This window comes from Sorex araneus, chromosome 11 (assembly GCF_027595985.1).
Source record: "Sorex araneus isolate mSorAra2 chromosome 11, mSorAra2.pri, whole genome shotgun sequence".
Classification (NCBI taxonomy): Eukaryota; Metazoa; Chordata; class Mammalia; order Eulipotyphla; family Soricidae; genus Sorex; species Sorex araneus.
Window position 1 is genome coordinate 29,799,756 of NC_073312.1, and position 25,941 is coordinate 29,825,696.

A 25,941-nucleotide genomic window follows, 5' to 3' on the forward strand; every position below is an offset into this window, starting at 1 on the left:
GGTAGGGCGTTTGCCTGGCAAATGACCCGGGTTGGATTCCTCCGTCCCTCTCGGAGAGCCTGGCATGCTACCCGTGGTGTATTCGATATGCCCAAAACAGTAACAACAAGTCTCACAATGGAGACGTTACTGCCTGCTCGAGCAAATCGATGAATGGGACGATAGTGCTTCAGTGCTACTTAGGACTCACAGAGTTTGTTCTCATAAGACTTAAACCAAACAGGTTCTTTTTTTTTTTTTTTTAGCAGAAACACCTGGAGTAGGTCAAAAGACAACATTTTTGCAAATCATCTATGATGGAGCATATAGTTGGCAAGGCTGGTGGGAGGGCACTCACGGAGGATCTACAATGGATAGGACCCTGGAAACCAATTGTAGTGGCCACAATTTGTGTGTGGGGGGAGGGGGAGAGGGTTATCACACCTCCCAGTACTGGAAGTGGGAGTAGGATATTCCTGAATGTGCTTGGGGGCCCATGTAGTGATGGCGTCAAACCTGCAGCTTCGGCCCTTTGAACCATCTCCCCGACCCCCGCATCCATTGCCTTGATAGAATACAGCTGAAGGAGGGCAAGTGTGAGCCATGGGTGGGGATGATGAATGGCTATTGTGTGTTTTATTTAGGAGTCCACTTGGTGGTGCTTAGGAGAGACACCCAACTCTGTGTTTGGGGGTCACTGGGCAACCCTGGGGTGCTGAGAATGAAGCAAAGCGTGTGCTCCATGCTCCTGAGCTATCTCTTCAGTGCTTGACCTGGGGGAAGGGGACTGTGTTGGGTTTCACCTCCGCAGGGCCATGTCGGAAGAACTTGGACTTGCAAGGATACCAGACATGATTGTTGTGAGAGGGATTGCTGACACGAGGCAGGGTGCTGTAGAGATTTTTATGTAACACGGGGGCAGGAGATGGCCCAGCTGGCCTGTCCCCGTGACGTGGCATCCTCTGTCCTGAGCACCCTGACTGCTGGTGTGGGGTTGGTCTCGCTGTGCACAGAAGTCAGGAGCAAATAGGGGCTCTGTGGTCGAGTCGGGGCGACATCTGAGAAAGTGTCCCCCTGTGGAGAGCGCTGTGGCTTTCCGCCCGCGCTCAGAACATGCCTTCTCGTCCCTCAGGCCCAGCTCACTGGATGGCGCAAGCTCTAGCTCCCCTTTACTTTCTGCCTCGTACTCCTCATCAGGCTGTTGAATCCTCATTCCAATAGGGAAATTTAAAATTCCCTGGAAAAATCCCTGTCAAGTCAGTGGAGAATGTCATGTTGAAAGGGAGTTTAATCAGCTTTGCTAAGCTGTTAATTATTAGACAAAATTGATATCGTTTAGTTTAATTTTGACTTTAGTCAACAAGAAACTGAAGGTCATTATTTCAAAGATTGCCCTCCCGCCCCCAACTCCCTTTTGTCAGGACCCCCATCTATATTGTCTGGAGGCCTTCTGGGAATGGGGAGTAGGTGGCAAAAAGGCCTCCAAGAGGTAGGAGAAGTAGGAACATCGTTTCAGTTGTCTGGGGACGCCTGGCCTTGCTTCTTCGTTATCACTACCACCAAGACATAAGGGATCGATGTCTCCATGAAAACTTTCACTGCCCTGGGCCATTGTCTTCCCAGCCAGGGGGACACTCAGTGACTTTGGGTGAGGGGCCAGGTGCCAGCAGTTAGTTCCGAAGTATAAAAGTCAGAGACAAGAGCAAGCAAGAGGCTGTGTGTCTCAGAACTTGGATTTTTGGGGGGTGGGGATAGGGTAGTGATTTTTGACCTCACTTTCTTTCAAAGACTGAGAACTGACAGGGGACAGCCCGGGGACACTTGCTAAAGAACCACAGTAAGTAGAGAAGAGTAGAGGGATTGTGGTTGTAGACGGATTCTGGGCACAACCTCCCTTCCCACCCCACCCCCTCCATCTTGGCCTCCCTGTCAGGAAATCACCAAACTATAAAAGTCCCTCTGACCTTTCATTTGTAGACAAACTGGTTTGATTATTTAACTTGTGATACTGCCAAAGCCCGATGCTAGGCTTGTCTTATGCCCCTGTTAGGAGACCCGTACGACTCAAATCCAAGTCCGACCACAGTGGGGGCACCCTTGTGTTCTAATTGCTAATAGAAGTACTTTATTATTAATAACAGTGTAGTCTGCGGAGTGTGGAAGCTGCCGTTAATGGAGATAAAACAGTCAGAACAGTCCTAAGAGGTTGTGCTTATCATTTTCAGATTTGGAAACTAGACCTTCAGAAGTGAGTGATTTGCGCAAGGTAGCAAGTGCCAGAATTGAACCTTGAGGCTTCCAGAGCTTCCCCTGGCTCTCTTAGGAATCTGGGCTGCTCATCCTTCTGTGCCCTCTCCTTTCTGGCTTAGACCTTATCTGTGTGTGCTCTTGGTTCCATCCCACATTCCATAATAAATCTTTGCATGCCGCGTGTCATTTTAACATCTCAGAAGACCTGAGCAGCGCCGTGGATCAGGCAGAATTTTCAGGGCAAAGCAGCTTGGCTCAGCCTGTTAGCACAAATGGAGGTGGGAATGGTGTGGGGGCAGGAACATTTCCTGTTTCTCTCCAGAGTCCAAACTAAAAGCTTCAAGGCAGAAAGTCTCGGTGGTCTCCCGTGCCGTCCCCTCCCTGCTCTCTCTTGCTAGTAACAGCGGGCAATTGGCTCATCTCCGTCATCGATTTGTCCATTCATGCAAGAAACATTTATTGATTTCGCACTCTGTTCTAGGCTCTGGGGATCCAGAGATGGATGTCAGGGATTCTGCCCTCGGAGACATCATCGTTGGGTGGGAGAACAACTCAGTGGACAGATAAATGACACTAATTGCTGGTGGTTTGGCCGCGCTTATGTGGGGCTGTTTCAAGCATTTTGTAAGTTCCCAGTGGCTATTCTATGAACTAGATAGCATCAGCTCCATTGTTGCACCTGGGGAAACTGAGGCCTGGAGCCAACGACACGGGGTAGGTAGCAGTGGTGTTGAGTCTGAGAGCAGGAGGCTGCCCTGGGCATGCTGCTACCCACTGTTGTCCTTGCCATCTCCCGAGTCTGGTTCAACTGTGAAAAAGATGTGCAGGTGTTGTTCTGTAAGCGGGAGCCTGAGCGTGAGCAGCTTGCTTAGGCCACGTTTTCAAATCTGGCCACTGTGGTGCGCTGGGTTATCTGGTGGGTGGAAGACGCCTGTTTGGTCCTGGAGAACCACACTGGCTGTTACCCCACTGGGACTTCCCGGGCCTCTGCTGTCTTCTATCTCTGTGCTTGCATCCCTGGGCTGCTTGAGGAACAACTTCATGGTTGGCATTTGATTGGCTGGCTCTGGACTTCGGATGCTGACATATGTTTTTGCCCATTTTTCCACAGTCTCATAGGGACTATTGTGTAACAGATGGATCAGACCAAAACCAAAGAGATATTTCACTAAGTCTCATAATTTTTTTTTTCACACCTGGTGGTACTCAGGACTTGTCCTTGGTTCTGTGCTCAGGGATCACTACTGAAGAGACTCTGGGGACCATATATGGTGCTTGGGATCAAACCAGGGCCAGCCATGTGTGTGGCAAGCACTCGACTCTTTGTATGATCTCTCTGGCTCTTGTATTTTTCCATTTTCAAAGGGCTTCTGTTTGTGTTCCCAACAAGCCTGTGCTATAGGCTACTCAGGTAGAGATATTTTCATTTTAAAGGAATGGAGGGACTAGGATAAAGTGAATTCCTTACATGCATGAGTTGGGGAACAATTTTTCCCCAACATGCCCGGACACATTGTGAACTGGGTCCGGGCAGACGTGGGATGAAGGATGACTGGCACGCAGAGAAACACCTTCTGGGAGCAGCTGATGGCTGTTCACTTTGTTGCCAAATACACACGTATTTTATAGAGGGTCTCGGCTTACAGAAAGGTCCGGTCACATAAACTTGAGCATTATTGGCCTATTACCTTTCCTACTCTGCTTTGCCCTGGTCCAATCCCAATCAAGGCTAGATGCTGCGGTTCGAATGACCTGCTAAGCATATGTGACAGTTTCTGTGTCTTGGGTGCATGTGACTTGGAGGTCGAGTGAGGCTCAAGGCCGGACACCTGGTGCTGACACCCTGTTCTTGCCAACTTTGCCCAGATACTCCCTTACATGGGGCTTCGCTTCAGGACTATTTTGCAAGGTTGGATCTTACCTGCTCCAGTGCGCATAGCCGTGGGCTCCACATGCATGGGACCTGGGTTCAATCTCTGGCACTGGAAAAGGGAAAAGAAAAAAGAAAAAAGAAGGAAAAGTATAAAAGAATGGAAATTGAAACTTGGGAAGATCACAGTTGCCTGGTAGATGGAAGCAGTGATGATGGAAGAGGCTGTGTGTCTTCATTGACTTCACTGTCACTGTCACTGTCATCCCGTTGCTCATCGATTTGCTCGAGCGGGCACCAGTAATGTCTCCATAGTGAGACTTGCTGTTACTGTTTCTGGCATATTGAATACGCCACGGGTAGTTTGTCAGGCTCTGCTGTGCGGGCGGATACTCTTGGTAGCTTGCCAGGCTCTCCCAGAGGGGCAGAGGAATTGAAACTAGGTCGGCTGCCTGCAAGGCAAATGCCCTACCGCTGTGCTATTGCTCCAGCCCATTGACTTCACAGTTTTCTGAAATATCAGTATGTTGCCTGGACAGATTATGCACTATATCAAGTCATTCCCGTAGTAGTACAGATTTTAATTATTGGGCTTAATCAGCAGTTCCTGAGTTAAAGGAGTTTTCATTTGGGCCATAATGAGCCAGAATTTGAAGTACCATCTTTTTTTTCTGTCTTTTTTTTTTTTTTGTCTTCAACATGGGGCCTCCATGCAGGCGAAGCATGGGTCCCTGGCCTGTTTGCAATGTCCCCAACCTCATGTTCTGTATTTTTTAAAGGCCGATCACAAAGGATACTCATGCTCCCACCCCTTCTTGCCATACCATGAAGCCAGATGTAGTGTTTCATGGTGAGAAATGAGAGAAAGTCGCTTTTCCTAAGAACGGAAAGTGAAACTGACCTGTCCGAGCTCATAGTTTCAGCCAGTTCAGTGCTAAAGGTCAGCAGAGGTGGGGGCAGTCTTTCCTGGAAGTTTGACGATTGAAAGGAAAAAAGGAAGGGACATTTCTTCTCCATTTCCCACGCCTGGTTCCATCTATGATCTAAAGTTGCCTTTGGCCTCTCACGGCTTGTCTTGGCTGGGTGAAAATAAGCTGCTTTTTGAGACCTGCCCCAAACAAAGCCCATTTGTCTGTCCTCACGCAAGTCAATTCCGACAATGGTATCTGTTTAGATTAGAATTGATTCCTGAGTCAGGAAACCATGAGAAGCCTGTTTAACAACTAGTTATTAATGACCTCATTACCAGCCTGTGCCTCCATTTGGAGGAAATTTACATAGAGAGAGGAAGCACATTTTTAAGAGTCAGAAGGACATGAAGAAAGAGGAAACCTTGGTGGGGGCTGTGGTAGCTCCTGCTTTGTTAGCAACATGGGTTTCCTGGGCAATGAAACAGGGGCCTGCATGTCTCCAGAATAAAGGGTGCTTTGGGGGATGGGGGGCAGGGGGGTGCTCCCCTCCCAGGTGGTCATTGAAATGCAGACGCGTGTCTGCCAATGCTCCCGGATCAACTTGATTCTTGAAGCTGTACTGGTTAAGACATCCCCAGAGACAAGAAACTTGGCATTCCAGATCCCAGTGGGTTTCTGTGAAATCTGACTCCCCCGGTGGGGTAGCGCTTATACCCAATTCCGGCTTCATCCCCGAGATTGGTTAAGGAAACTGGAGCCTGTGGCCAGGATGCAGCTTGCCCAGAATATTCTCTGGGACCTTGTTTCTGTCAGTCTGGGAACTGGTTAGGAGAGTGTCTGGGATTTCTTGAGTTCTAAATTGCTGCCCGAAACCAACAATAAATGACCAAGGTCCCATCCGTTCACATTCTTTTGTGGGGCTGGTTTTTTTCATTTGCGAAATGGAGGTAGTGTCTGTTGCACGTGCTGGGGACCTGGCAAGGAGCAAGTGAGAGCAAATGTGAGAGGTCTGGGGCGCTGGGCCCAGTGAGAACACCACACAGCCTGGGGCTTCTTGATGGACGATAGAGGAACTTGGTCCTGGTACTCAGCCAAGTTTCCTGAAGGTTGAAGTTGGAAGAGGGCTGATGGCAGATTTTATCCTTGATGGACCAGGGTGAGCCTATGCTCTCCTTGGTTGCCGTGGCAGCCTCAGCTATGAGTTATTTTTGTCCAGGCTGAAGAGCAGATAGGGTGAGAATAGGGAGGGGACAAGAAGAGCCCGTCGTCCTTCGCTTTAAAAACAAAACTAACACTTGCAGTAATTCACTTAGAGCAGGTGGCGGCCAGCTCAGAGTCCCGCAGGACTGAGGTCTTGTCTCCTCCTGCCCTTCGCCCTTTCTCCTAGTGGAGAATTCCCTGGACAATGAGGAATAATGAGTCTTTCTGAGTCGGAAAAGACAGGTTGATGGACACTAGATTCTTGACCCAGAACCTTCTCCCCAGGGCTGCAAATCCACCACCTCAGGAGCCTGCAGCTGACATGGACATGTGGAGGGCACAGCTGGTTGGAGGGGACAGGTGAGCCAGGTGGTGCTGGGCACGCCAGCAGTGTACTCTGCCATAGGAAGTTGCCTTGGGCTTCTGGGAAAAGTGGATTCCTTCTTTTTTCCTCCTTTTTGATCTTTCTCTCATTTCTCGGGAGGTGAAGTGACCTCCATGAGCTTATTTAAAAATTCTGAGCCGGGCTCTGTCTGCAAGACTGTGCCTTACTTACATTTTTGGTGTTATGAGGATGATGGCATTGCGGGGACAAGGGCAGTGATTGAGATCACTCAGTCACACTCACATCACCACATAGTCATCACCTCCTCCCTCCTCTAGCTTTTGTGCTGGGAAGACAAATGGTAACCCAGAGCCTGGTGTTCTGCTGATGCCCCTGTCCCAAATTCTGGTGACAGTGTCATTTAGGGTTAGCTGGTGACTTATAGGTTGGCTATACTTGTCTTTCTCTTGGGAGCTTTGTTAACGTAAGGGTTATTTTGGATAGGAAATTCAATACCCACTAGCTAGGGTGGGTGAACAAGGAAGAAGAAAGACCCATGGGTGATGACTAAAATGAAAAAGCAGTTCTGATGTTTGCCAGGAAGCTAGCGGGGGAGGGGGCAGAAACTCAAGCTCTAGGTCCCACCATTGCAGCTTCTCACCTCCATCCCCCCAAGAGCCCACACCCATCTGCAAAGCGGCCGAAGCTCCTTCATATGGACCCATACTTGTGGTGTCTGGGGCTACAGGCAGGCTGGAGCAGCTCCTTCGTTCTTCCTAAGGCTCTGGTGCTAGCCACGACACCAGTCTTCTAAGCCAATTGCAAGCGTAAACATGGTGCACAGTTGAAGGACTGAGAAAGGTTCAGTCCTTTTAAGGATCATTTTCTAGGGGTGAGAAGTGTGGTCAGGGGACTCTTTTTGGAAGCAGAATGGCACTCGAAGTTCAGTGGCGGCTGTGGTGAATCCTTATACACGTCTAGAGGCATTAAATGACACCCCTTAAAAGCTGGAACCTTACAATCCCATCATAAATCAGTGTAAAAGCCAAAACAAATAAAAATCAACCTTTATTTTAAAAAAGAATTATTTGGGTGCCAGAGAGTAGTACAGCGGTTATGGCATTGGCCTTGCATGAGCCTAACCCGGGTTCGATCTGCAGCCTTTCATATGGTCTTCCAAGCCCACCAGGAGTGATTCCTGAATGCAGAGCTAGGTGGCTGAGAGTATACTAACTGAGCATTGCTGGGTGTGGCCCCCAAATGAAACAAATTAAAAAATCAAATTAAACAGAATTCTTTTTTATTTTTGTCTTTAAAAAAAATGGGTTTGGGGCCACTCCTGGTAGTGCTGGGGCTATTCCTGGCCCTGTGCTCTGGAGGGGGGCTCTGTGTGCTGCTGGGGAAGACCAGGTGTGGCCAGAGCTAGAAGCTGGACCTCCAGGCTGCAAAGACATGCCCAGCCTGTTGAGCCCGCTCCCCAGCCCAAGAATCATTTTTCTAAGTAGTTGTCAACCATGCTTGTGGTACATTTTCAGACATCAGGTTAATTATAGCAGCTTACTCGCTCCTGAAAGCGAATCGAGCAGGATGTTGGCTTGGTGACACTCGATGACAGCGACTTTATGTACTGGAAGGCGCTTCGTTTCAGAGAGTATGGGGGTGGGAGGGTGGGTCAGCTGCTTCCCTCCTCAGCTCTGACCCAGCTCACACCATCAGCTTGTATGTAACGAGCTATTTCAGAGACCAGCAAAGAAACCCTTTCCACTTGCAGAAAAAAACAAAATTATATTTTTCAGAATTTCCTTTTCTCATGAATGCTCTGTGCTGCTCAGTCTTCAACAGCCAGACCAGATCCCTCTGAGGGATACTCAAGAAGGGTCCTCCAGACACCCAGGGTTCCTGTCTTTCTGACCCCCTCCTCCCCAACCCCCAGGGAGAAGATGCCCTGCATCGCTTGCATGGCTCTCCATGCATCCTATGCTCTCCAGCCTCAGCCCCTAGGAGGCTCCGTCCAAACCACCAACATGTGCTCTGCTTTACAGGCTCCCATTTGGCCCTTCTTTGGGGATTCCAGCCACTTCTTTGACCACTGGTGACCATAATCTGTGTTTGAGAAAGCTCTGGGTAGCGGGTTTTGTTTGTAGCTATTCCTGTGTCTCTGGAAGTCTGAGCGAAGCCACTATCTCTCGTGTGTGGTTCTCCCTCTGTGGGCAGGAACAGAAAACTTCCCAGCCTTACGTTTCTGGAGGGGCCTGCACGAGGCTTCGATTTCGTATTGCAGAAAGAAAGGGATGAATTGTGAATTTTTTTTATTCATTGAAATAGAAACTGCTCTTTCTTTCACAGTGGGGTAAGCTCAGCATCCAAACGTGCTTTTAACTCAGCATAAGCAGACTTGCCTTCATCCTTCATGAAGTTCGTCTCAACTCTCGAAACTTCTGGGTCTTTCTTTCTTTCTTTCTTTCTTTCTTTCTTTCTTTCTTTCTTTCTTTCTTTCTTTCTTTCTTTCTTTCTTTCTTTCTTTCTTCTTCTCTTCCTTCCTTCCTTCCTCTTTCCTTTCTTCCTTTCTCTCTCTCCCTCCCTCCCTTCCTTCCTTCCTTCCTTCCTTCCTTCCTTCCTTCCTTCCTTCCTTCCTTCCTTCCTTCCTTCCTTCCTTCCTTCCTCCCTCCCTTCTCTCTCTCTCTCTCTTTCTCTCTTTCTTTCTTTCTTTCTTTCTTTCTTTCTTTCTTTCTTTCTTTCTTTCTTTCTTTCTTTCTTTCTTTCTTTCTTTCTTTCTTTCTTTCTTTGTTTCTTTCTTTCTTTCTTTCTTGTACCAACACTTCTCTGAGAATCATCAGCCCTGCATTCAATTGTCGTTGTGGTCCCTTCCAGGGTAGTGCCAGCTGCTAAGTCCCCTGCGTATTCCTGCAGCCCATCATTCTCCCAGGTCAGTTGGGAATGGTTAGCCAGGCCCCTGAGGTCACATTCTAGGGGCTGTGGATGTGCAGTAGATGCTCAGTGATGAGGGATATCTGTTCTCGGCTTAGGCTCCAGAACACTTGATGTTGTGTTTTGAGAAGGATTGTTTTGTTTTGTTTTTCTTTGGGGGTCACACCTGGCTATGTTCAGGGGTATTATTGGTTCCACACTCAGGACTTATTTCTGGCAGTTCTTGGGGAATCCCCTGCAATGTCAGGGATCAAACCCAGGTCAGCTGTATACAAGACAAGCGCACTGCCTGTTATACTATCTCTCAGGCCCAGTATAGGACTTGTTTTTATGATAACAGCACTATGCCTGAATTTCATCCTGGGGGGGAAAGCTCATGAATAACTGTCAATCATAGTGCTTCAGTCAAAAATAAATTTTTTTTGAGATTTTTTTATACATTTTATTTTCATAAAGTAGTTCACAATAGTTCATTACAGATAATATTCAAATATCTACCCAATCAGCTAGCATTTTCCCACCACAATAAGAAGGAAGTGTGTAAAGGTTGTTGATTTCATTCTGGGGCGCTTTAAGCCCATATGTAAGAGAATACAAGCAAGTATGTTAAAACCAAACACATGTGTGCTGCTTTAGGTATATCAGTGGGCAAAAGTATAAGAGGTCATTTGCGGCTGTACACTCCAGAAAAACTGCGTTGCTCTCTTCCAGGAGCTTTGTTTCATAGCCTCTGGGTCTTGGCCGTTGATGAAATTACATGGTGATGGGGGCAGTTTGTGGGTGTGACTGCCAAGCTACTGGAAAACTGGGGATCTGGGTGGAAGAGGCCCCATCCCAATCCAAGCAGGCTTGGAGATCTCAAGCACGGTTCCCGCATACCTGGGTTCCTCTGTCAGTTCCTTCATGCGTGAGGCTCATTCAAGCATGTGAAAAATAAAATTTAAGGGAAAAAAATTAAGGAAATTTTTCCAAGCTTAGAAATTTCTCCAAGCCTCAGAAATTTCCCCAAGACTATTCCTGCTGTTTCTGCGTGATGGTTAATTCTGGGTCCCCGAGCCAGATACAAATCAGAGGCAACATGGCTCCTTTGCCCCAGGGATGCACTTCCCAAGTTCCTGGGTACCCACTATGCATTTTTCCAGGAAATCTCTGACTCCGCATTGCTCTCTTTTATCAGCCCTACTGGGAGCCTTGGGCACAAATAGATGAATCCCACTTTTATCCTTCTACACCAAAGACACACACACACACACACACACACACACACACACACACACACACACACACGCTCCCCCACAGCCCCAGTGACAATTTGTTTCCTTATGGTTTTGATGAATTTGGTGGAATGAACTTCACTTTTAGTTAAACTATTTCTCCTTAATTTTTTCTCTTTCACTTTCTTTTCCTTGGTCATCTCAAACAAAGAAAATAAGTCAGCATGTTTGTACTACCAGATCTCCTTCCTTCTTTCCTTCACTGTACCTTCTTTTCAAAATCACTAATAAATGAAGCTTAACCAAACAGCAGTATGACATAATCTGGCTTTTCCCAGGCTTCAGTCATTTGTGAATCATCAGCATGTTGTTTGATTTATCTTCCATAATAGCTTTACTGAGATATGTCATATACCAGAAGAATCTGTGCTTTACTTTTGTTTTATTTGGGGGCCACAGCTGGTGATGCTCAGGGTTTACTCCTGGCTCTGCACTCAGGGGACCATATGGGATGCTACAATCAAGCTCCAGGCCAACCAGTATGCAAGGCAAATGCCTTACCCTCTGTACTATCTCTCTGGCCCCAGTAAACTGCATTTAAAATGCTCAATTCACCAGTGTCAACTGAATTAATATTTGAACAGCAAATAATAATAATCATCACTGTATCACTGTCACTGTCATCCCATTGCTCATTGATTTGCTCGAGGGGGCACCAATAACGTCTCTATTTTGAGACTTGTTGTTACTGTTTTTGGCATATCGAATACACCACGGGTAGCTTGCCAGGCTCTGCCATGCGGGCAGATACTCTCGGTAGCTTGCTGGGCTTTCCGAGAGGGGCAGAGGAATTGAACCCGGGTAATAATAATAATAGCTCTCCGCCGCCACCATTGGGACTTGTTATTTCTAAAATGGCACCCCTGGACTTGGACAAGTATGTGGAGATAGCGCGGCTGTACCTGCCAGAAAACGACTTGAAGCGGCTATGTGACTATGTTTGCTATGTGACTATGTTTTCCTCCTTTTGGAAGAGTCAAACGTCCAGCCAATATCAACACCAGTAACAGTATGTGGAGACATTCATGGACAGTTTTATGACCTTTGTGAACTATCCAGAACTGGAGGTCAAGTTCCTGATACAAACTACAAGTTTATGGGTGAGTTTGTAGACAGAGGTTACTATAGTTTGGAGACCTTCACTTACCTTATTGCTCTAAAGGCTAAATGGCCTAATCATATTACACTTCTTCGAGGAAAATCATGAGAGTAGACAGATAACACAGGTGTATGGATTTTATGATGAGTGCCAAACCAAATACGGAAATGCTAATGCCTGGAGATACTGTACCAAAGTCTTTGACTTTAAGAGATGAACAGATTTTATGTGTTCATGGTGGTTTATCTCCTGATATCAAAACACTGGATCAAATTTGAACCATTGAAAGGAACCAGGAAATCCCCCATAAAGGAGCATTTTTCGATCGGGTGTGCTCAGATCCTGAAGATGTGGATATTTGGGCCATCAGTCCCCAAGGAGCAAGTTGGCTGTTTGGTGCGAAGATCACAAATGAGTTTGTTCATATCAACAACTTAAAACTCATCTGCAGAGCACAACTAGTTCACGAAGGCTATGAGTTCGTGTTTGATGAAAAGCTGGTGACAATCTGGTCAGCTCCTCATTACTGCTATCATTGTTGAAATATTGCTTTGATCACGGTCTTCAAAGATGTAAATCCAAGAGAACCGAAGTTATTCCGGGCAGTTCCTGATTCAGAACGTGTTATTCCTTCCAGAACGACGACGCCATATTTTCTTTGAGGCCTTCGCCCATCCTCCTGACCCGTTTCTCTGCCCTCTTCCCAAATTTTCATGTATTACCTTCTACAATATACTTTTTATTGAGCACTTTGCTGCTGAAATGCTGCCTCTTGCCTTTTTTATTAAATTTTGAATTATCTAAATTTATTGTTTGCTATGGTGTCTATAGCAATTTTTTTTTATTTTTTTTTTTTATTTTTTTATAATTTATTTATTTTTAATTAGAGAATCACCGTGAGGGTATAGTTACAGATTTATACACTTTTGTGCTTATACTTCCCTCATACAAAGTTCGGGAACCCATCCCTTCACCAGTGCCCATTCTCCACCACCCGTAAACCCGGCGTCCCTCCCACCCTCCCCACTCCCATCTCCCCCCCACCCCACCCTGCCACTGTGGCAGGGCATTCCCTTCTGTTCTCTCTCTCTAATTAGCTGTTGTGGTTTATAGCAATTTTTTTCTATCAATATTCTCCCCCAACCCATCCCCATTTTGGACTCATTTGAGAAGACTTGAGAAATGTCTTAATGTTCACACTTCTGCATGTAGCTCTTGCTTATTAACTGATTTGGGGGGAAACAGGATGTGTTTCCTTTTTTTAAGAAAGTCAGCCGCCCAAACAAAACAAACTACACCGAAATACTGCTCCTTTTGTATCATTCAGCCTTTCATTTTAGTTGGGTAAGTTTTAAGAAATTTCAGCAGCAAAGTTGTTACTCAGTAGGCACCGTGGACTGCCAATGCCTCCAGTTATGTATACCTGTCCCAGCTGTGTGCTGCATTGTCCTTTGTTGGATGATATTTTAAATGGATATTAAATAAATTGCTCTGTCACTGTCACTGTCATCCTGTTGCTCATAGATTTGCTTGAACTGGCACCAGTAACATCTCCATCGTGAGACTTGTTACTGTTTCACATGGCATATCGATTACGCTATGGGAAGCTTGCCAGGCTAAAGGGCAATAATAATAATAATAATAATAATAATAATAATAATAATAATAATAATAATAAACAACTTAATTTAGTATGGGTGGGATTTTTTGTTATCTGTGTATTTTAAAATTGTGACAATCTATATATGATATAATACTTGCATTTTGACTGATTTTACATACACAGTTTCCTGGCTTTAATTATATTCACAGTATTATTCAACCATCACCTCTATCTTTTCTGTTTTATTTATTAGGTTAAATTTGTTGAAGGTGTTGGTACCAGGAGTTAAACCCAGAGTCTCACATATACAAAGCAAGTGCTTTCTTCTGAGCTACACCCCTGGCGTTTGGTTAATGTCTTTTAAAGTCCATTTGTAACCTTTTAAAAAGTGAATTTATTTTTAAAATTTTTGTTTTTCTTTTTGGGTCACACCCGGCGATGCTCAGGGGTTACTTCTGGCTCGTGTGCTCAGGAATCACTCCTGGAAGTGCTTGGAAGATCATATGGGATGCTGGGAATTGAGCCCGGGTCAGCTGCGTGCAAGGCAAACACCCTCTCCGCTGTACTATCGCTTCGGCCACTCAAAAGTGAATTTATTTTTAAAGAAAATTCATAGTTTAAAAATGTGTCTTGTGACATGAAAAGAAGGGAACCATAGAAGTAAAGACAAAATGCAAATAAAAGACAGACTGGGTAGTGGACAGTGTGCAGCAAAAAGCGGGAAGCCCCACAGTCTGAAAACTTAGTTGCAAAATGAGAGAGGACGTCTTGATCACAGCCTCTGCAGCCTGAGACCTTGGCTGGACCTGGGGATGTTAAATGCCCCTTGGCTTGACTCCCCATCCATGGGATGTGATTCTCGATCCTGGTGCAGCTTATGGATCAAGGTGACTTGCTTTGAACCAGACAGTCCCACCAAGCACTGATGAGTGAACGTCCAGACCATGTCATGACCCATATGGCACCCTGCAGCAGGGTTGGAGTGGTTGTGGTGCTGCCTCCTGCCCTGGTCCATGTCCCCTGAGGAAGCAGGGCAGAGACTTCCGGGACCAAGTTCTCCCTCTCCTCTCTGCTGGTTGACAGCATGACCTTGGGCAGGTTGCTACAGTCCTTTGAGGTACAGAGGTTTCATCTACAGGGGCAATAGAGTATGGACTTTGCTGTGAGGATTAAGTAAGAGTGAGTCTGTGTTAAGCAGCCACCCCGTTATTCGATGGTTGGTGTCTAGGATTAGGGATTGTAGTCAGTGTTGCCAACGGTCATAACTGGTGGGAACTAGGCCATGTGACTGAGTGTTGGTCAGTGTTCATATGCTTACTCATTTTACTGGGAATTCACTGTGTGTTTTCAGACCTCGCCTTCCCTATAAAGGAAACATAAGTTACACAGCTTTACTGCTGCCAAATTATTTTGAACTTGCTCTATGTACCTGTAAAAATATTTCATATCTTTTGCTGATTGTTCTTTTCCAACTCCAAAAGCCAAACAAATAGACACGATCCACAGGCCAGGCTAAACAACAGGCAAACTGACACGCTATTGGAATCCCAGGTGAGGCCAGGCTGTCAAGGCAGCATCAGGTACAGGCATGAGGCTCTGGCATCTGCTGATACTGTGGAAGGGGCTTGTGGCAGGCCCCGTGTGTTACTCTGGCGTGCCCCCCCCCCCGCCATTTTTCTAGATGAAGCAGAAGAGGGGCAGTTCTTCTCTGATCACTTGGCACAGATTCCTCATTTACATACCACCCTGCCCCTTTTCTTCTTTCTTTATTAGCCCCTGACATTCAGGATAGCATAACCTAATTGCAGAGTGATTGCATGTGTGTGTGTGTGTGTGTGTGTGTGTGTGAGAGAGAGAGAGAGAGAGAGAGATCACACTCCTGTGGCAGACCCAGTTATAACATGGCTATAATGTGCTTATTGTCTGGAATTTTTTTGTGCCTGACTTAAGAGGCATTATCATCAAAATTAGACGTTCCCAAACTTATTTGGCCTGTTGCCCTTTTTTTCAGGAAAAAAAATACAGAAACAAAAGCAAAACATCACTCTTGCTGTCATAGAAATCTACCTTCTTTAAATGAACAAGCAGAAAGCATCCATCAATTGCATCTGAGGCTACTCCTGCTGGCCTGGATTGTACCCAGATCCCTCCCCCATCTCCCAGGACGAGAGGTCATTGTCCACTTTAGGGAACAGTGAAAATGCAAGACCAAAAATAAAGTCTCAGAAGGACAGTAGCTGATGTCAATTTGAGAAGCATAGGGTCACATCCACTCTAGATCCCCAGAATATTTGAGGTGGCCTCCCAATTGAACATAATATTTAAAAAAGAGAATAGACAAGCCCCAGAAACTGATGGGAGCCTTAACAGCTGTTTGGAATCAAAACTGTCACTGAGTTTGCAGCAAGGGCAAAATGTCATATACCCCATGTGGGGCTGTCCGGTATGGGAAAGAAGGAGTCCTTTAGAGATACCAGCTTTGGCCACTAAATTCAAGTATTTACCACTTCTGTATTGTAAGATTTGGGGATCCAGTTGTAGAAAGAAAATGTTTTAATGTCTCCAGTTTCTCTGGAGCTCATAAGGGAGAGAGATTCTTTTTTAAGCACTGAAGTTATTCTTGGTGTCTCAATAATACATTATACAGGGGACTGCCCTTGCCACTGGGGTTTTCCAAGTGCCTTTGCTCACCCATTTGTTGTTCGAATCTCAAGGCAGTAAAGGAGACGTTATCTTCCAGGCGGGAAAGGTCTGAGAGAGAACATGTTCAAGTGGGGAAGTTTGAGGTCACTGCACCCGGTCAGGTGGGGTTCAGTGGTGCCTCTGTCTGGGTTGGCATTTCCTGCAAAGGAAGTGGAATCAGCCAAAGCAGTTTAGGTCCTGTCCCATCTGTGGTGTCATGCAATGGGTGCTGTCCACGGGTGCTGCCAGGATGAATGGTGTTCTGAGGTCCTGAAATGAATTAGCTGCCAGAAGCTATCTAAAGTGACTGAATGAAGGGATCTACTGGAAGAAATTGCTTCTGTGGCCTCTGACTGTGGAGGAAATACCTGCCAAGTACACACTCGTAGAGTCAAGGGTGTTGATGTCAAGCTTGAGAAATGATTCAGTTACTACCGTTCTCGTCACCACAAACACAGTGCTTTCTCAGTGTGACAGATTTGAAAGTCCCTGGAACACTGACTGGATGGAAGGAAGGAGGAAGGGAGGGGGAAAAGGATTGTACACAATCCACGCATTTTCTTCTTGACCTTTTAAAATGAACTTTTCTTTATGTAATTGACATCCTACCATATACAAGTCCTTTTCCCCTTAATGTCACATGTATTTACATAAGACTTAAAACCACATCTACTTTAAAACATTTCCTAATTAGAAAAAGTAAAATTACTCTTATTTTCATTTTTATCCCATGATGCCTACTGATAATAAATGATTTTTATTCTGAATGGGGACTTAATTTATACTTTTCTTTTGTGCATTATCTACTTACTGATGTGTTTTTAAAAGTTATTTCTCTGACTGCTTTGTGTGATAAGGAGATTAGCTCCTTGCCAGATTTATTTCCTTCTTTAAATTTTGGGTACCACCCAGCAGTGCTCAGGGCTTGCTCCTGGCTCTGAGCTCAGGGATCACTCGTGGCTGGCTTGGGGAGTCTTATGAGGTATCGGGGATCACACCTGGGTCCTCTGTGTGCAAGGCAATCACTTTACCCACTATACTCTCTCTCCAGCCCCCTGTTTCAGTTATTTTTCCTCCAGAATTTGTGTGATTTGATTTTGGACTTTATAGTAATAAGTCTTGAAATTTAATTCATGTAACATAATTTACCCTTAAAAGTATTTGACTAAATATTTTTGGTGTTAGTTTCAGTTGGTTTTCTTTAGGACCAGACACCATGGTATTCAGGGCTACTCCTAGCTGGGTGTTCCGGTCGCTTCTGGTGGTACTCAAGACCATGTGGTGCCAGAGCTCAAACTCAGACCTCCTGCATGCGAAATATGCTCTCAGCCTATTGACCTCTCACTCCGGGCCCGGTGATGCGATGTTTTTCATATATTTGCATTTTGTATAGATGTTATCATAGTTAATTCCAGAATATCGCATCACCTCCAAGAGCAACTTCATACCCTTTTGTTATCATCCCCCAAATCACGCTCGCCCTCAGATCCCCCAATCCTAGGGAAACTCTTCTCTCCTTTTCTCTATAGATTTGCCTGTTCTAGACATCTCTGATATTTAGAATCCTAGAGTATGTGATCGCTCATGGCTGGTTCTTTCACTCAACAGATGTTTTCAATATTTATGTTGTAGTGTGCATTGGTATTTTGTTCCTAGCATTCATCCATCAAATAGGATTTGGGTTGTTTTGTCTTTTGTTTTTGTTTTGGGATCCCCTGCCCAGTGGTGGGTAGGCGTTATTTGTATCTCTGTTCTTAGGGATCACCTGATAATGCTCGAGGGACCATCTGAGATGCTGGGGATTGAACCTGGGCTAGCCATGTCCAAGGCAGACGCCCTACCTTAATGTACTACCACTCTGGCCCATGTCCTTTGACTTTTGTTGTTATCCACATCATAGTTACATTTCTAAAAGATTTATTTGCTAAAGATTTACATTCACATTAATGTTATTACTTAATTGGACATATTTATTCAGTTGTATGAGATTGACAAATCTTTATCCAAACTGATGGCAAAATTTTCACTCACTTTCATCTTTTATGTCTTTTATGTTTTAAAACTTGCTTTATTTTTTATAATTTAAATTTGTAACCTGTCTAAATTTTATTTTGGGGTATATGAGAATCAGGAAGAACTCTAATTCGAATCTCTTTATCCCTCACCCTTCACCCCAGATGACTGTTTTAGCACCTCTGCTGACTCATGGCTTTCCTCTCAGCAACCACTTTCTTTTTATTCCGTCCTAATTTATTTTGTGTTATATACTTTGTTTATAACACAGTAAGTTTTTATGAGCATGCAGCTTGATTTTTTACACTATTGTATATAAGTGCTGCTTAATTTTTATAAAATTTATATAAAATGGGGCTATCCTTTATTATTTTTTAAACTTCAGTGGTAGAAGATATAATATCTGTGTAAGTGAAGTAATATTTCCTGTATAAGAAAATTGAATATTGTAAAGAAGCACATTGGTCTAAATGCTATTTAAAATTCAATGCAAGGAGGCATATGTGGCATGCAGTCTTTTATTTGAAAACAGAGGGAGTTTTGTTCCCTGCCCTCCCGCCGATTATTGATTTTGTCATGTGTCTACTTATATAGGGATGCTATGTTTCTACATAAATTGGATTAAAATGTGCAAATTTCTTAGCATGTTTCTGAAGGTTCTTTTTAAATATCTGTCCTGTCATACCAGTAAGTTCCGAGAGGAGGTTCAGCCACTTTTCCTCTGGGAGCAAGTGTGCCTTGGCAGGAGTTGAAAGAGCAGGCTGTGCCTCAGTGCCCTCAGCGGGGACACGCACAGATTCTTGGGCACAGCTCTTAGTTTCCAGGGCAGGACCAGTCCAAGTCTGGTGGGCTTTGAAGCTTCAACTGGGCCGCCTCCGCCAGCCCCTCCCGTGGTCTGAGTAGGCTCTGAAACTCCCGTCTCTTCTCTTAGCAGCTCCTTCATCAGGGAGAGGGGTTTGTGTCACACCCAATGGTGCTCAAGGACTCTTCCTGGCCCTGTGCTCAGGAGTGACCTTGGTGGTACTCCAGGAACCACTTGTGGTATTGGGGCATTCAACCAGGATCAGCAGGGTGCCAGGCAAGTGCCTGGATCCCAGTACCGTTTCTCTGGCCCCTCCTCCCATCTGTCTGACCCCGTGTCTCTTACTGAGAATCCGATGGAACTTGGAACTATCCCCAGAGGAACCCAGGCTAGGATACACCCAGATACACACACCCACAACTGGCACAGAGGTCCGCCTGCCCAATGATGGCCCCCGGCTTAGAGTAGACTCCACCCTGAGCACTTCAGCATCATTTGGTTCAGTGTCGCCTCACGCACCGGTGTGGCACTGCTCACCTGTCTGAATGACTGCATATGCTAAGATTTTCACAGAAGAGATGCTGGAGGTGGTTCTGCTCTGGACCCCAGTTCTGCTGAGGAACACAGATCCGTTACAGATGATTGCTTCTCACCTTTGCTTGAGAGGCCATGAGAAATGATGGAGAGCACAGGGTTTACTTGATGTTCAGAAGAGGAACTTTATTTATTTATTTAGGGACGCCCAAGGAGTGGACTTGAGGGATCAGTCCCCAGAGATACTTACTCTAGCTTTACAGGTCTGATGCCTCAGTTCTCAGATTGGGCAGTACAGGGGGGCCACCAGTGTACCCCTGTAGTGCTCAGGTCAAACTATACAGTGCATGCCTGGTATGTACTTCAACTCTCTGTCCAGCCCCTCCAGAGATAAAATTTAAGTGGACAGCCTGTTCTTAAGGCATTGGAGTCACCAGAGCTGCCTGCTTGGCATCTCTGAAGCCTGTCACTTCCAAGTTGACCTGCCAGCAGCCTGCCTCTTTTGCACCATTCTCCTCACCGGCCTCCTGTCTGTGGACTTGATGGGTTGCTTTTCCCGAATTGGGTTTCTATTTTTTTTAAATTTTAATTAAATTTGTTATTAGTGAATCACTGTGAGGTACAGGTACAGATTTATAACTTTCCTTGCTTGTGTTTCAGTCATACAATGCTTGAATAACCATCCCTCCACCAGTGCCCATTCTCCACCATTGATGATCCCAGTATCCCTCCCACCCCCCTCCCCTTTCCCCCACCCCACCCCACCACTCTGGTGGTTTTTTTGAGAGAATAAACAAGATTGATAAACCACTAGCAAGACTCACAAAGAGAGAGAGAGAGAGAACCCTAATAAGCTGAATCAGAAATGAAAAGGGGGACATCACAACGAAAACTAATGAAATTCAAAAGATCATCAGAGATTACTTTGAGAGTCTGTATGCCATGAAACAAGAGAACCTAGAAGAAATGGATAAGTTCCTGGATTCCTATCATCTCCCAAGACTGAACCAGCAAGACTTGGAATACCTGAATAAACCCATTAAAAGCAAGGCAATTGAAACTGTAATCAAAAGTCTTCCCAAAAACAAAAGCCCAGGCCCAGATGGATTCACTAGCGAATTCATTCAAACATTTAAAGAGGACCTGTTGCCAGTTCTCTTCAAGCTTTTCCAGGAAATTGAAGAAACAGGAACTCTCCCAAACAGCTTCTATGAGGCACATATCACCCTTATGCCAAAAGCAAACAAAGACACCACTAGCAAGGAAAACTACAGACCAATAACCCTGATGAACATGTATGCGAAGATCCTCAACAAAATATTAGCAAATAGAATCCAACAGCTCATCAAAAAGATCATAGACCACAACCAAGTGGGATTCATCCCTGGGATGCAAGGATGGTTTAACATTCGAAAATCAATCAGCATTGGGTTTCTTTTGTGACTCCCTAAGTCGCTTCCTGCAGCTTGCATTTGATATTCAGAGCCATTTCCTCTGTGGGGCTGTTTGGGGCTTTCACAGAGTGCCAGGTAAATACCCTCCAGTTCTCCCTCCACCTGTGTCCACTCAGTGGTGTTCTCTGTTCCCTAGACTCTGGCTGCGACTCGGTCACGGACACTGAGCCCGAGGACGAGAAGGCCCTTCCCTGCACGAAGCAGCAGCAGAGCCGGCCACAGGAGACGCCCTCTGGGAGCCTGATGGTGGTGCAGCCGGGCCGCATTCGCTGTGGGGTAGGCTGGGGGTTGTAGGTGGGGGTTGTGGGGGTGGCTCGGTCCGTGGGGGTCACTGTGGGGAAGTTTGGGGGGGGTTGACTGGGTCTGTAGGGGTCACTGTGGGGAGGCTGCGGGGGGGGTAACTGGGTCTGTAGGAGTCATTGTGGGGAGGCTCGGGGGGGGGCAGCTTGGTCTGTGGGGGTTGCTGTGGGATACACTCGGGAATGGGGGTGTCTGGGGTCATGGGGGGTCATGGGGGTTGCTATGGGTTAGGATCGCAGGGGGCGGCTGAGTCTGTGGGAGATCACAGGCTTTTCGGTGGATGCCTTCATTTCCAGAGGGAGTAGTGTTCTCCTGTTTTATTTCCCTGCCATCTCAGTCCTTCTACAGGGGTTCCCCTGCACACTGGCTGCCCTGGGTACCCCGGTCCTCACTCTGTTCCTCACTGTGTTCAGTCCAAGGGAGCTGAGCTTAAGAATGTTCTTCAGGGCTTGGAGAGAGAGTGCAGCAGGTAGGGGCTCTTGCCTTGCACGAGGCTGATCAGGTTTGATCCCCAGCATCCTATATGGTCTCCTGAGTCCTGCCAAGAGTGATTCTGGAGTGCAGAACCAGGAGTAACCCTGAGCATTGCCAGTATGGCCCCCCCAAACCAAGAAAAGAGAGAGAGAATGTTCATCAATTTAAGACCACCTGGGCCTGATCCTGCCGTGCCAGCACTGGAAGCACGGGGAGCTTGACAGTGAACAGAGGTGGCTTCTCTGTTAACTTGCATTTCTGGTGACTGGCATGGCACAATGGGTGCCTTGAAGCTGGCTGGCCAACACTGCTGGTTAATGGGGTCCAATAAGGGCCGAAAGGTACCATGATAATATTTTAGGGGGTAGGGCATAGTTAATGGGCATCTCGAATGGGATGGCCCAATTAGTGGGTGCCTGCCATTCAAATCATATCTCAGTATTGCTGGATTTCATTCTGTTCTCTTTCCTGATGAAAACAGTTGAGGGCTGCAAAGAGATTGCCTGTGCAAATGGGCCCTTTGCTTGACAAGGTGGGTGTGAATAGCTACACAGTATGAGACCTTCTCTGGGCAACCTCAGGCCTCAAAGCCTCAGACAAGGACTGGCCTCTGGGGAGTTGCAAACTGCTTCTTCAGGATGGAAGGAACTCAGAGACATGTTCAGTTTGGGCTGCGCTGTGTTTTAAAATTCAGTCATAAAAAAATGTGTCTCCAGCTTCCTTTGAATCAGAATCTGGTGACAGGAACCTGAAGCAATGTGACAAGACGTGCACTCTGCAAGTCACTGACTTTGGCACTCCCCTTTTCTGTGTTCTCAGTCCACTGCTTATCATGCCTTTGCTTATCAGCCCCACTTTGCGGACAGTTTTCTTTGACTGTCCCCACGCCCTTTCCTGCCCTTCCCCTGCCTCGGTCATGCATCAGACTGGTAGGTGCCTGTGGGTGACGGGTAAGGACCACAGAATGATGCTTGCACCCACCCCCCTCGATCCTCCGGCTCTCAGTCCTTCTCCCAGCATGACTCCCCTTCACCCAGGGACTTTGGATTTTGAGTCCTGGAGCAACTGGACTTGGGTTGGATTTGTCCCTGATGGACAGTTAGGGGCACATGATTCTTCTCTCTGCTTCCTCCATGCCTCCTGAGAGGAGCGACAGTTGGGTGGGGCTCGCAGTGAGAAATGGGCCAATCAAAAGCACCTTCACATTTAGTCTCAGCAGCCTGGGGGTCGGGGGAAGAATCCTGTCTCTCCCTCTTTTGGTTGTGGAGGACCACTCTGAAGATTTTCCAGCATAATCTTAGCATAAACAATTGGGGATTAGCCATGGTCCCAAATCACTCCTTTTCCCATTTTCTGAAGGGCGTATCTTTTCTTTCCAGTTCAAAGTCTTGAAAGAACCATTCCCTAAGTTGATCTGCTAAATAAAATGAAACTGTTTCATTTGGCAGCCACAGAGAGTGCAAAGAAAGGTAAAACATCTCTTCAGGGTAGTTAGTGCTCTGGGAACATCATCCTCCAGTAAGTGGTTTTCATCCAATGAAGAAGAAACCCCTTTCACCCCTTTCACCCCTAGCATTGCCTGGTCTCCCAAGCACCACTGGGAGTGGACAGAGCTGGCAGTAGCATACTCTGCAAAAAGAAGTGAGGTCTAACCCGCCCTGCACCATCTCCACAAAGAAGAGCAAAGTGATGAAAGTGGCTGAAGTTACATGGGGTGGCGGGGGGTGGGGTGGGAAGAGAAGTGGCAGTCTTTTTTTTTTCTTTTTGGGTCACACCTGGCGATGCACAGGGGTTACTCCTGGCTTTGTATTCAGGAATTACTTCTGGAGGTGCTCAGGGAATCATATGGGATGCTGGGAATGGAACCTGGGTCCGCCACGTGCAAGGCAAATGCCTTACCCGCTGTGCTATCGCTCCAGCCCCGAGAGGTGCCAGTCTTGAGGAGGGAGTTTATTATCTTCCTCTTTACCTACACCTTTACTCTTTATACTTCACCTTGCGGAGTGTCTGGGAGGGTCAGGATTGATAAAATGTGTTATGAGCACCCACAGACCATGGATGCCTGCATCCCACCAGCTCTACATCAGAGTGCTTCTGAGTCTCACTTGTTCTACATGGCACTGTAGCACTTTAGCACTGTTGTCCAGTTGTTCATTGATTTGCTCAAGCAGGTACCAATAACATCTCCATTGTGAGACTTGTTGTTATTGTTTTTGGCATATCAAATATGTCACCTGTAGCTTTCCAGGTTCTGCCATGTGGGAGAGATACTCTTGGTCGCTTGCCGGGCTCTCTGAGAGGAACGGAGGAATTGAACCTGGGTCAGCTGCGTGCAAGGCAAACGCCCTACCTGCTGTGCTAGTGCTCCGGCCCGTTCTACATGGCATGGGAATTAATCCCCGCCCCCAATCACCTGATTCCTGGGAGAGTCATGGAACTCAGTCAAAGTATTGTTTTTTGCTGGAAAGGGGAAATCAACCATAACCGCTGTCACATTCTTTTCGGATCTGTTGCTTTCTGAGCAGAAAAGACTTTTGGGAGACTTATAAAACAGTTTCATTTATAGATTGTGAAGAGAGAAAGAGAGATAAACATGATCAAGGGAGAATCTAGTCTTCTCCAGAGATGAGAGACCCGAGAGTACCTCTATAAAGTAAAATAAAGGAATCAAACATCCCAGGTTGAGATGTGGCAACCCCTGGAATGGGGAAGCATTCCGAATGCCTTTGTGAAGTCGGTTTTATAGCTCAAACTGCTCCCACTTGGGCTTTCTGTGTAGTTATGAGCCCATCCCTAGTGTGTCGCCAGGGGAAAGAGCTCTGAACTTTCGGTGCCCCCACCTTCATGCTCTCATCAAAGCCTTTTGTTCCTGCGGGAGTACCTTCTCGCTGGAGTTGGGCCCAGCCTTCTCTGGGCCCGTGCTGGCACGAGAGTCTTAGCCTATGTCCACAAAGTGGGTCCAGTCTTCATTCTTGTCTTAGCTACTTCAGAACTATACAGAAACTTCTCTGAGTCACGTCTTGATTTCATGACATCCTGGGGAATCATTGCCAGGGCCTCTCCTATCTGTCTGCCTGCTCCAGTAAGAATCAGAAACAATGAATTCTCTTGGATCTGTGCCTCAGCAACAGTGAGCTACATGAGTCACTTGGGCTTTTGGTAAAATATAGGGTCTAGTTCAGGGGGTCTCGAGGGCCTGAATTTCTAGCTAGTTTCCAGGGCATGCTGATGATGCTGGTCCCTTGGCTGACCTTGAACATGGGGAAGAACTTAAAAATTTTTTAAATTATTTCTTCTTTCAGCTTTATCATGATATAATTGACATATGGCACTGTATAAGTCTAAGGCTAGAGAATAATGACATATATATTTAAAAATGGTCATCATAATAAGTTTAGCTTTTTACTAAATCTATACTCTTCATATAATATTTTCAAAGTCACTTTTGTTTGTTTTTTTGGGCCACACTCAGTGATGCTCAGGGTCATTTCTGACTTGCACTCAGGAATTAATCCTGGCTGTGCTTGGGAGACCATATGGGGTACCCGGGATCAAACTTACCTTGACCGCATGCAAGGCAAGTGCCCCCTACCCATTGCACTATACTCTGGCCCCTCATATAATATTTTTAAATTAAAAGTATTGCCATTTTCCTCGGGATGAGATCCTTTACTTTTGATCCTTAGCAATTTTCATGAAAATATGTTTTTCTAAAATACAATGAAAATGAAATGCAAACTCCAGGTTTTAAAACTAGCATTACTTGGTTTACTCAACATCAAATTGCCCCACTGACTTGCTCGAAGTTCTGGTAGTGTTTGCTCTTTTGGGTGATCATGTACCTCGTGGGCGATCATGTATCTTGTGGCAGACAGTCTCTGCCCAGCCCTGGACTGCACACCCCCACCCTCCTCAGGAGCCCCCTGACTGCCTGGCTGGGGCGGCAGCAGCCAGAACCACCTCTGCAGCGCCCCCTCAGGGAGCTAGGCGGAGAGGAACAGTGACTGTCTCCTGCTCCAGGCTGAAACCACGGTCTACATCATCGTGAAATGCCAGCTGGACCAGAGGGTGACAACGGAAGCCGAGTTTTTGCCAGAGGATGCTCCATCAGTCAGGGTGGAAGCTAAGCTGGAGAATGAGTATACCGTCTCCGTGAAGGCACCCAGTAAGTAGCCCTTCTTCCCTGGGAGGTATGTGCAGAGAATCCAATGCTTGCTTGCCTGTTTGTATCCTTTCCTTATTC

At 46.2% G+C, this 25,941-nt stretch overlaps 1 protein-coding gene and 1 pseudogene across 1 annotated transcript in view; both read left to right on the forward strand.

Annotated features, from left to right (window-relative positions):
- PIK3AP1 (phosphoinositide-3-kinase adaptor protein 1) overlaps positions 1 to 25,941 on the forward strand; it is a 137,128-nt gene that overhangs the window by 46,277 nt on the left and 64,910 nt on the right. The window contains exons 3-4 of the mRNA XM_055119021.1: positions 21,061 to 21,200; positions 25,719 to 25,863. Of these exons, the coding sequence (XP_054974996.1) occupies positions 21,061 to 21,200; positions 25,719 to 25,863 (285 nt within the window). The remainder of the gene's footprint in view (positions 1 to 21,060; positions 21,201 to 25,718; positions 25,864 to 25,941) is intronic.
- LOC101550531 (serine/threonine-protein phosphatase 6 catalytic subunit-like) lies at positions 11,592 to 12,498 on the forward strand (annotated as a pseudogene).